General features: G+C 36.5%; 1 protein-coding gene across 2 annotated transcripts in view; it reads left to right on the forward strand.

The window, feature by feature from the left end:
- The first annotated feature begins 6,886 nt into the window (after positions 1–6,886).
- The window catches only part of LOC110791764 (protein DETOXIFICATION 27-like), a 44,295-nt gene continuing 38,613 nt past the window's right edge, over positions 6,887–12,568 (forward strand). Inside the window, exons 1-2 of one of the 2 annotated variants that reach the window (XM_056841024.1) lie at positions 6,887–7,400; positions 8,468–9,009. In XM_056841024.1, coding sequence (XP_056697002.1) covers positions 7,089–7,400; positions 8,468–9,009 — 854 coding nt within the window. In that variant the 5' untranslated portion in view covers positions 6,887–7,088. The remainder of the gene's footprint in view (positions 7,401–8,467; positions 9,010–12,568) is intronic. The other variant, XM_021996529.2, reaches the window with a different exon arrangement.

The following is a 12,568-nucleotide window of genomic DNA, read 5'->3' on the forward strand; positions in this document are numbered from 1 at the left end:
ACTCGGGAGAAAGTTAGGATAGAATTTAAGTGAGACTTTCGACTTAATGCATCCGCAACAACGTTAGCCTTTCCGGGATGGTATTGAATATCAAGGTCATAATCTTTAAGAAGTTCTAACCACCTACGTTGTCTCATGTTGAGTTCTTTTTGGGTGAAAATGTACTTAAGACTCTTATGGTCGGTGAAAATTTGACACGAAACTCCATACAAATAATGTCTTCAAATCTTAAGGGCGAAAACAACAGCTGCAAGTTCGAGGTCATGGGTAGGGTAATTTTGTTCATGAACTTTGAGTTGGCGTGAAGCATAAGCTATAACTTTTCCGTTTTGCATCAAGACACATCCTAACCCATTCTTGGAAGCATCACTATAGATTACAAATCCGTCAGTTCCAGATGGAAGGGTAAGAATAGGGGCAGTGGTAAGACGTTTCTTAAGTTCTTGAAATGCACATTCACAATCATCATTCCACACAAATTTGGTATTCTTTCTAACTAATCGGGTTATGGGCAAGGCAACCTTAGAAAAATCTTGAACGAATCTTCGATAGTATCCAGCTAAACCCATAAAACTCCGTACTTCTGGTACATTAGTTGGTCTAGACCATTCCACAATTGCTTTTATTTTCTCGGGATCAACAGATACACCTTTCTCAGAGATAATATGTCCTAAAAATGATATTTCCTTAAGCCAGAATTCACATTTCGACAACTTAGCATATAACTGGTTTTCAATCAACATATCTAACACTTTTCTCAGGTGCTCCTCGTGTTCCTCATTACTCTTAGAATATACCAAAATATCATCAATGAAAACGACTACAAACTTATCAAGGTATGGTTTAAAAATACGGTTCATCAAATCCATAAATACAGCGGGCGCATTGGTTAACCCAAAAGGCATCACAACAAACTCATAGTGACCATATCTAGTTCTAAAGGCTGTCTTTGGAATATCCTCAGGTTTAATTCGAAGTTGATGGTAACCTGACCTCAAATCAATCTTAGAAAACACCTTTGCACCTCGAAGTTGGTCAAACAAATCATCAATACGAGGTAGAGGATACTTATTCTTAATGGTAATCTTGTTTAACTCTCGATAATCTATGCATAACCTCATAGTTCCGTCCTTTTTCTTCACAAACAAGACAGGGGCTCCCCAAGGTGAAACACTAGGTCGAACATATCCTTTTTCAAGTAACTCATCTAATTGTTTCTTTAATTCTTGTAACTCAGCTGGTGCCATTCTATATGGTGCCTTAGAAATAGGGGTGGATCCGGGAATTAATTCAATGCTGAAATCTAACTCTCTTGGTGGGGGCATACTAGGTATTTCTTCTGGAAAAACATGTGGGTATTCACAAACAACAGGTATGTCAGTAATGGAAGGTACAGGGGTATTTAGGTCAACAACACTACATAGGTAACCAGATAACCCACTCTCAATCATTTTACGTGCTCTCAAAGCATGGACAATTTGAATCGTTGGTTTTCTTACTAATTTATGGAATGAAACTCTATCTCCACTTGGTGTTCTAAGGGTCACACTCTGCCTCGAACAATTAAGGTTAGCTTCATACTTAGTCAACCAATTCATTCCCAAGATTACATCAAATTCAGATAGGTCAAAGGCTACTAAGTCTGCTAGAAACTCTACTTTTTCTATTACAATGGGACAATCTCTATACATGGTTCTACATTTCACTATTTCTCCACTAGGAAGGGAAACACTCATAGCATGAAAGTCACAACATGGTTTCAAACTTAAACATTTAGCAAACAATGGTGAAATAAAGGAATGTGAAGCTCCAGAATCAAAAAGAACATGGGCAGGTAACGAATGGATAGAAAAGGTACCGGTGATAACATTATCATCCTCATCTGCTTCATCTTGTCTCATCACAAAAACTCTTCCAGTTGGCGGTGGTCGAGGTGGGTTGCGGTTTGGACCTCCTACATTGTTGTTCCGACCACGATCGTTGTTAGTTGAAACTGGTCCTCTCATGGTTGGCGTCACTTGATTTGGGCAATCTCTGACGTAATGATCATGGCTTCCACATCGATAGCAAGCATTCGTGCCAACACGACATTCACTCTCCACATGACTCCTTTTTCCACATTTGGCACATCCTTGCGACCGATTGTTCCTTCCTTGAAATCCTTGTCCCCTATTATTTCCTTGATTACCATCATTCCTCCTTTGATTTCCCTGGTAACTTTGGTTGGGCTTCTTTGCTCCTCCTTGACTTTGGTTATCATTTCGCCTTTTATACCCAACATTCTTCGCTTCTCGAAGTAGTACCACTCGCTCCACATTAGCTGCAATATCAACCATATCCTGGTATGAAGTAAACCTCTGAGTGGACAACCTATCCTGGTACTTAAGGTGCAGACCTCGTTCGAAACGGTTCATCCTGGACTGCTCTGTCGACACCAAGTCTGGTGCAAACCTTGACAACTCCATAAACTTATTTGCGTATTCCAACACGCTCATTGTTCCTTGTTGCAAGTGTAGAAATTCATCTTCTTTTTGTTTCCTCAAGGATGGTGGATAAAACTTGTCTCTCATTAACTTCTGTAGTTCGTTCCAACCAAATCCAGGCCCATTCTTTCGTTCCTTGATAACTTTCCACCATAATCCTGCTTGGCCTGACAAGTAGAACACTGCGAAATCAACTCTCCATTTCTCAGGGCACTGCAGGGTTTCAAACAACTGATCAATGCGATTTATCCAATCCTCGAACTCAACTGGATCAGGCTTGCCATCATAGGATGGTGGGTTGAGTGACGAAAAGTTCTTGAACATCGTTGCGCTCCCGTTTCCACTAACATCTTTCTTTTTCCGAGAATCATGGACTAATTCGGCCAACATTGAACTCACATTTTCCAATCGTTCCATCCTTTCCTCGTGGCCATTAACATGGACATACTCTTCATGAGTGATGTCGTTATCATCGTGAACATGATGCTCGTTGCGAGCTCCGTTGGTAACATCGTTGATAGCATCGATGGTCGACATTCTGCATAACATATCTTATCAGGTTGAAGCGAAATAATAATATAAAATAGACCCTTTGATCCCGTTCCTACACTCACACTCATATTCATTTTAACTTAGCAAGATTTTAGAACATTATTTTTAACTCATTCCTTAAAATTCTTTACTTAAAGCCTAATGAATTCTATTCGTGCGAAAACCCGTAAGGTTTAGCACTTATGGTCCAGAACCTTTGCTCTTGATACCAAACTGTAACACCCCGACCTCTAATTACATTATTAAAGCATAAGTAGCAGCGGAATTAACCTAATTGGTCGGGGCATTACCTGCCGTAACTCCCTCTTGGGAATTACAAGGCAACCTTCAATCATAAGATATTAAATCCCAAAAAAATCAATATAATAATCTTTTATATTACCAAAATAAAGGTACATAAATTACTAAAAGTCTGTAATTAAACTATTAAAACTTAAGGCATAAACTAGGTGGGAATTATTAAAGTGAAATCCTCGCCACTACTCGTTCCCATCGATCCCAGCGGTACCTAAAACAGAAAACAAAATAACGGTGAGCCGAAGACTCAGTAACGAACTATTCTAGCAACGTAAATTCATTTCAATTCGTTTTATTTAATAACACAGGGAGAATAGAATAATGTAAAACATTTTATAAAGTCCTTTATTTAATTCATTTTCAACTTTAGGGTGCACATGCTAGTCGTGGCAAGTATGACATGGTGGAACGTCTTCCACGATGGACCGCTGTCCATAAACATGGGGCCTTGGCCCGAAAACATGAGAGCCTTGGCTCAATGGGCGAATGCCCCATGGGTACATGCATGACCGAGAATCGTAACCTGTGAACATATACTGCCAAACGGACTAGGAATTTTCACTTTCATTTATCATGTTTCGTTTAATTTTACATTTTAGCCTTTTACTTCAGTTGAAGTAACATATTTCCTTTGGATCATAAGATCAAACATCCTTTCTTTCCTGGTTTCTTATAAAGAACATTTTATAAGAAATTCAATCAATCATCATAGCATTTTATAATCAATCATAAAATAAGGAATAATTCCATCAAATCATATTATAATAAATTATTCAATAAAATCATATTTCATTTCCCGCAATTCATAAAACATGTCAAAACATTCATTTAATAAATCAATCATACGTTGTAATTTCATAATCACATTTATAAGGGAATTGCGGGTACTAGCAATAGCCGTTACCTCACTTCCGCGATTTGCTAAGGGTTTTCGTTGGTTCGTTCGTCCTGAGCTCCGAGTCCAATTTCTTTCAAAATAATAAATCATTGAATTAGTACTAGATCGATAATTAATTTAAAATCAATATTTTATAAAATTATAAATTTTATAAGTAGCGAATTTATAAATAACGAATTTTAATATAATTTCGAAATTTGATGAAAATATTATTAATCTAATTTTCAATCAAAATATATATATATATATATATATATATATATATATATATATATATATATATATATATATATATTTATTTTATAAATTGTTTGTCATGAATATTATTTAAATTCCATTTTTGTTAAATAAAACTAGTAATTTCCTTTATTAAAATTGATAATTAAACCTGAAAAATAATAAATAATTTTATTAGTAAATATTTATATCATAGAAATAAATTAAAACATGAAACTAATAAATTAGGAAAATCTGAAATCATGAGTTGGTTTCTTACCCAAGGCCCAAATTAATTTGGCCCAATTGATTTTGTGGGTTTGAGGGAGGATAAGAGTCAGGTTTCACAAAGAAACTGATTCCCCTTTTTTTTGAATAGCGCACGAACAGGGCAAGGGGAGGGGATGAAACAGGGGAGGCGGAGCAAGGAGGGCACGAGGAGGAAGAAGGAAAGGGGGCGGCTGGGCGACGCGGTCTGACGCGACGGTGATGGTGGGCGGTGGTTCGCGGCGGAGCAGTTAAGGGGATGGGGGTGGTGATTTGCGAAACAGGGGAGGGGGAAGGGAGCGAACGGGGAGGAGGAGAAAGAGGAGGGAGGTGGCTGGGTGGCTCGGTGGCTCGGTGGTTTGGCGCGGTTGCTAGTGGTTATCGGAGGGATAAGGTGGTGATGGTGGTGCGGTGGTTGCGTGGGGCGAAAGAGGAGGAAGAAGAAGGAGGCAGGGGACGCGAGAGCAGGGGAGAGAAGGGGAGGGAGTTGTGGTGGTGGCGTGGTGGTGTTCGGTGGTTCTGGGTGCTCGGGAGATGCTGGGTGGTGGAGTGGTGGTGAGGATGGTGGTGCGCGGTGGCTGCCGGAGGTGGTGGTGGTGGTTGGTCCGAATCAGGGAACAAAAGAGGAGAGAAAAAAAATTGAAATTGAATTTGGTTTTTGAGATTGAAACTGAAATTGTGTTTTGTTTTTGTTATTGAAATTTCACTTTAAATTTCTGAATTTGTAAGTAGGTATACTTGGGGTCCAAGGATTGAATTTGGACTGAATTTTGAGGGAAGGAAGGAAGTATTGACTTCCTGGTTTGAGCGTGGGGAGCAAGAAAATAAAGCTGACATTTTCATTTTTTTTTTTTTTTTTTTTTTTTTTTTTTTTTTTTTTTTTTTTAATAGTAAATTCACAATATTTGGCAAAAATCCAGAATTTGTAATAAAATGTTTAATTAAAATAATTCCTTAAAAATAAATAAATTATCGTTAACGAAATTAAATAATTTCGGTTTATAAATTTATCGTTTAAAATAATTCGTAAAAATGATTAAAATAACGAAATTCGATTATTCGTAATTTAATTAAAACGAAATTAAGTTAATAAATATTTTCAATTTTAATAAATCGAATTTAAAATTTCGGGGTATTACAGTAGTGTTACTAAAACATATTAAACTTATAAGGTAGTAAAATATAAAAAAGTTTTTATAAGGTAGTAATTCACAAAGCGTCCAAACATTAAGGTAGTGTTTCACAAAATTTCATAAAATAAATTTTAATAAGTTCAGTTAAGTTCAGATAAATTCAGATAAAATAAGTTCAGAAAAAATAAGTAAAAATCAGGTGAATAGAATACCTTATTTATTTACGGAAAAAACATAGGGAGTATAAATGAAGCACCATTATTTACGAATAAGGTATTGGCGTATTGCTCTTTTGGGTCTTTGAGTTGAATAAAACTAAACAAAACTTAATAGAGTGAAGTAACCCAAACAAGTATGGAACAAGGCATGTGATTAAAATATGGAAATAAAATTGATGGAAATTAGAGTGAAGTTGGTATCAGAACTTCAGAAGACACAAAAGTAGAAGTCGTGGGAAATTAGTTTTTTTAAATTATTTTGAAATAAGATTTAATCCCAAAACTATTGTTATATTAGACTGTTTTACAATTATTTAACAGACATGTTATATTCAACTTAGTTGGATAAAAGGCGAATGACTACATGAACCTAATAAGAAATACTGTATGTCCCTGAAAAATTACCCCATATTCCTTTATGAAATGTCGTTATTTGTTTGTCTCATATCTTATTTAATAATTTTTTCCACTTACTTTTTATCTGTCTCTCTACTAAAGAGTCCACTTTACTAATCCACGTACACATTTTACACTCACATAGTTTTTTTTTTTTTTGGTTCTACTACGAGAAGTTCCCACCGTCTTCAGCTAGTGGACTAATCTCACGCGGGAGTTTGCATGGGTATCTCAATAGGCAGTATCCCTCCCATTTGAGATTTTTACCATTCTCAAGGCTCGAACCCGAAACATTGATTAAGGAGCAAGAGGCCCTTAATCGCTTATATCAACCTCAATTGGTATTTTACACTCACATAGTGAATACACTATAAAATAATATATTAAGAACAAGAATAAATGTCTTCCCTCAAAAAAAAAAGCAAAGAAGAAATGTCAAAAGTTTATTAATGACCAGACAATCATTCAAGACATTCAAAAGTTAATAGTAAACGTATCCTTTTACAATTTTGCCATCTCTCCTTTATATTCCCTCTCTTTTAAAATCTCATTCGATTCACCAACTCTTTAATTGTCTTTTAGATTAGCAAATTGGACTCTAAATATAGTCCTTAAAAAAAAGCTTACTATGTCTAAAGACAACATCCCCAACAAATTTGAAGACCAGAAAATTCCCCTTTTAAAAAACCACCATAATAATCATTTTTATAATGATGATGATGATGATGAAGAACACAACAATAATAGTAGTCTTGTAAAACGGGTTCGGGTCGAATCCAAGAAGTTATGGAACATCGTCGGCCCGTCGATTGTGGCCCGTATTGCTTCTTACACTATGTTTGTTGTGACTCAATCCTTTGCCGGCCACCTTGGTGACCTTGAGCTTGCTGCTATTTCTATCGGTAACAATGTCATCGTTGCCTTCGACTACGGTCTCATGGTACTGCCTCTGTCCCTTAATACTCGCACCGTTTTGACTTTTTGTACTATTAACATAATTCAATTTAACCCTATTTTATTTCTAATATATGAAAACAAATGTTAGTATATAAAATATTGTTGGTTTCATCTTAATATATATTTTCAAAATCTTAGTATTTTTATAAGTTTTTATAATATGTAGTTAAAGATATTGGTGGTGAAAATTGTGCATTGACAAGCATGTCCAGTCAAAACGGTGCGAGTATTAAGAGACGGAGGGAGTAACTTATATGCCAACTTTATGTTAAAACAATAAACAATATCTATTGATTTATTCATAATTACTATTTATTGGTTCATTCATAATTAGCTGGAGTATAATTGAATTTGACTGAAATTAACTTTGTCTGAAATTATTTTTGCAATTTTTCTATGTTTATGTGTTTTTTTTCCCTCTGTAAAACTTACTGTAATAATTCAAAATAAGTTGAAGCAAACAGACCCTAAATAATTAAATATAGTTTGATTTGGTAGTTACATGATGTTGATGGTTGATTAGGGGCGGAACATAGGGGGCGGGAGCATCGACACACGCTAAGTTTTTTTTTTTTTTTTTTTTTTTTTTAAAAGCTTGTTTAAAGTAGGTAATTTTCTTATTTGGAGGAATATATAGATGGAAAATTAAGGTTTTTGGTTCCGTTTCTATAATGACTAGAAGCTAGTATAAAGTTAAAATGTTAAGTTGATTTGCTACTCAAGTTTAAGGAAAGTAAGGGTTAAAATCTAAATCTAGTTTACAACTCAAATAAGTTTTTATAAATTAAGTTAAGTCCTGATAAATGAAATTAGAAAAAGTAAGTGTTAAAATCTAAATTCGATTTACATCTCAAATAACTTCTTATAAATTAAGTTAAGTCCGAATAATGAAATTAGGTGAATATGACGCATCCTTGATGTTAAGTTGTTTGATTTTTTATGTTTTTGATAAAGTTCAATGATTAGTTGATGTTTTTCCCCCCAATTTTAAGCCAAGAAATTAAACAATAATGGACTAATACAAATGAGGAATTTTGTTAAACAAAATAGTTGGGAATGGCAAGTGCTTTGGAGACACTATGTGGGCAAGCATATGGGGCAAAGAAGTACCACATGTTGGGCGTATACATGCAAAGGTCATGGATTGTGTTATTTGTATGTTGCATCCTTTTGTTACCCTTGTACATATTTGCAACACCTTTGTTAAAGCTATTAGGCCAACCGGACGACGTGTCCGAGATGGCGGGAATGGTTGCGTTGTGGATGTTACCAATTCATTTTAGCTTTGCCTTTCAATTTCCGCTACAAAGGTTTCTGCAATGCCAACTTAAGGCCAATGTCGTGGCGTGGGTCTCAGTGGTCGCACTGGCGGTACATTTATTCGTGTCCTGGTTGTTTGTGTCCGTGTTCAAGTGTGGCATTATTGGTATCGCCGCCACCCAGAACTTTGGGTGGTGGGTGGTGGTGTTTGGGCTGTATGGTTACACTGCTTTTGGTGGGTGCCCCATCACTTGGACTGGTTTCTCTATGGAGGCCTTTTCTGGCCTTTGGGAGTTCGTCAAGCTATCAACCGCTTCCGGCGTCATGCTATGGTAATACTCTTATTTAAACTATCTCCATTTCAAAAGTATCTTTACACTTTTCGTTTTAATATTGTACTCCCTCCGTCCCAAATTAGTTGTTACACTTTCTTTTTTCGTCCGTCCCAGATTAGTTGTTACACTTCTAAATTAGGAATGACCCCACAATTATTATATTGTCTATCTCTTCCCACTAATTTATTTTTGTCCCCACACCCTCTCTCATTCAATTAAAAAAATACCCCACTAACTTCTATCATATCTACTTTTTCAATAAAATAACAATTGATAACCAAACAACCACTTATCACCTAAAACTTTGTGCAAAGGTAAGTGTAACAACTAATCTGGGACGGAGGGAGTATATTTTTTTGTTGGAAAAGTACAAATAGATTAAGACATAGAAGTCATGACCTTATGCCTATTATAATCCGTAATTAAAGTGTTCTAACAATTATTAGGGGGTTAGAGACATTCTTCTTCTTTATACTACTCACTAGATTGATGGTTGACTAATTGACATTGCTAATCAATTTTCTAAATATGGACATTTAATAGGAAGTTTAGTTACATGTAACTACATAGTACTAGCCGAGTAACCCAACAATTTTACATGTTAATCAAATAGTCTTAACTTACATTTGTGTTATTATTTTAACACTATGTATGTTCTAAACATTAGAGCATTATTTTAGTTATAGAATGTTGTTGTTTGAAGAACTGATGTGGCATCCCAAAATATAATGATATTAGCTAACGATTAAAGTTTCATGAACAAAAGTTTAATACTAGTGCAACAACCTCGTATTAATTTGCAACCCCTAGCAACTTTAGTGACGACAACAACAATAATCACATTATAAAATAAATTTTGTTATGAATTAAGGACCTTTTGAGTTTGAATGTTGATTTGTATGACAAATTTGATGTTGGAATAATGAGAAGAAGTAAATGAACAAATTAAACACACACACAAAGATTTAAGGTGGTTCACTCTTCAATGAGCTACATCCACCATGAAGGAGTGTTTGGAGCTTGTATTACTCTTCAATGGAGAAAGAATTACAAAGAGGAATCCTCAAAGGTGAAGAAGAGAGAATTCTATGTATGCTTAGATCTATGGTTTCAACCTCACTTGTGTTTCTCTCTCTTAATTATGAAATTCTCAAACCAATCTAAGGGACAAGAAAAGTCCACGTCGATTGAAACTTGCGGAGAAGAAAACAGTTCACCCGTAGGGTTCGGTCGAACCGAGGTCAGGTTAGGCCGAACTTACCCAAAGTTCGGGCGAACCTCCAATATCTCAAAGCTACTGACTCTCTTCAGGTTCGGTCGAACCATCTAAGAGTTCGAGCGAACTTCCAGCAGGTTCGGCCGAACCTCCAGCATGTTCGACCGAACTTCCCCTGCTTCATGACATCTTCTCGTAAAATAGTCATAACTCCCTCATTTCTCATCCAAAATGAGCTATTGAGCCAAGATTTTGCCTCCAACTTGAATCAACTCAATCTAATGAGTAGATAATGAGATATGTCCATTTGAAGTTAGACCTTCCACTATAACACTCTAACATCCTTCAAGTAAGATTCGAGGCACACATAACAATTCTCCACCTTGACTTGAATCCTCCACACTTTCTCATAATGTAATACCAAAACATACTCAAAACACACTCCCAACAAGCCCTTATCGACTTACATCGAACATGGAGAAAGACCAACTAAATCCACACACAAAGTGTACTTATTTGTCGGCAAAAGTTTTGTCAACATATCGGCGAGATTCTCCTCATTACCAATCTTCTTCAAGAGAAATTTTTTCTTAGCTATCACATCTCGAAAAAAGTTAAATTTTATGTCAATGTACTTGGTTCTCTTGTAGAATGTGATTTGATTCTTAGCCAAGTGTATGGCACTTTGACTATCACAAAACAAGGACACCAAGCTTGAACATGGACTAAACTCTCCCACTAGTCCTTTGAGCCACTTTTCTTCTTTGAATGCTTCGGTAATGGCCATAAACTCAGCCTCCGTAGTTGAAAGAGCTACAACATCTTGTAGCGTTGATTGCCAACTCACGGCCGTACCACCCAAAGTAAAGACATAACCGAAAGTAGATTTCCGGTCATCCAAATCACCTCCATAATCCGAATCACAAAAGCTTTGAAGTCCATTTGCATTTCTACCAAACTCAAGGCAAACGTTTGAGGTACCCTTCAAGTACCTCAACAAACACTCCACGGCTTCCCAGTGGACCTTTTCCGGTCCTGACATATACCGACTAACCATACTCACCGCATGAGCTATATCTTGTCTTGAACACACCATGGCACACATCACACTTCCAACCGTACTAGTTTATGGAATGTGAGCCATTGACTTTTCTTCTTCCTTGGATTGAGTACTAAGCTCCTTTGAGAGCTTAAAGTGAGAACTCAATGGAGTGGAAACGAGTTTTGCATGCACCATGAAGAAGCGCTCAAGCACCTTCTCAATGTATCTCTTTTGATTAAGATACAAAACACCCGCATTCCTATCATGAATTATTTCCATACCAAGAATCTTCTTGGATTCACCAAGATCTTTCATATCAAATTAACTTGCCAACAACTTTTTCAAGTTGTCAATTTCAATCATATTCTTGCAAGCCACCAACATAGCATCTACATATAAGAGCAAGTAGATGAAGGAACCACTCACAAGTTCTGTGTAAAAGACACAACTATCATAAGAGCTCCGTGTGAAATCATATGCCAACATGAACAAATCAAATCGTTTATACCATTGCCTTAGGAGATTGTTTCAAGCCATACAAGGACTTTAAAAGATGACACACATGATTTTCCTTCCCTTTCTCCTCAAAACCTTTCGGTTTCTTCATGTATATCTCCTCCTCCAAATCCCCATGGAGGAATGCGGTCTTCACATCAAGTTGGTGTAACTACAAGTCTTCCATAGCTACCAAGGCAAGCAACACCCTTATGGATGAGTGTTTCACAACCGGAGAAAATACTTCATGAAAGTCAACACCATCAATTTGTGTGAAACCTCTTGCAACAACTCTTGCCTTGTAAACGGGACTACCCGATTTCGGTGTACCTTCCTTCTTCTTGTACACCCACTTGCACCCAACAATTCTTTTGCCTTTCTGTGCAATGCATAGGCTCCCAGTATTGTTCTTGTGCAAGGATTTTCTTTTTCCATGGCTATCAACCACTTGTCGGCATCATTAGAGACATTGCTTTCTTGAATAAACAAGGATCATCATTATCAGTCTCCACTTGACTTACAACGGTGAGAGCATATTGGACATAATCACACTCCTCAATGTACCTACTTGGAGGCTTGATTGGTCTCTTTGCTCTTTCTTCGGCAATATATTTCTTTTGAGCTTGTGGTGTCGCTTCACGAGGTCTCCTTGATGAGGGGCCATCTTCATGTGAATGCTCATCTAGCTCCACCTCCTCCTCGGTATCATGGTGTGAACCTACATCATTGCAAATAGAAAGCTTCTTTCCCGGAGTGATCATACAATTTTCATCAAAAATAATATCTCTAGAAGTTATGACTCT

Source organism: Spinacia oleracea, chromosome 3 (assembly GCF_020520425.1).
Source record: "Spinacia oleracea cultivar Varoflay chromosome 3, BTI_SOV_V1, whole genome shotgun sequence".
Classification (NCBI taxonomy): domain Eukaryota; kingdom Viridiplantae; phylum Streptophyta; class Magnoliopsida; order Caryophyllales; family Amaranthaceae; genus Spinacia; species Spinacia oleracea.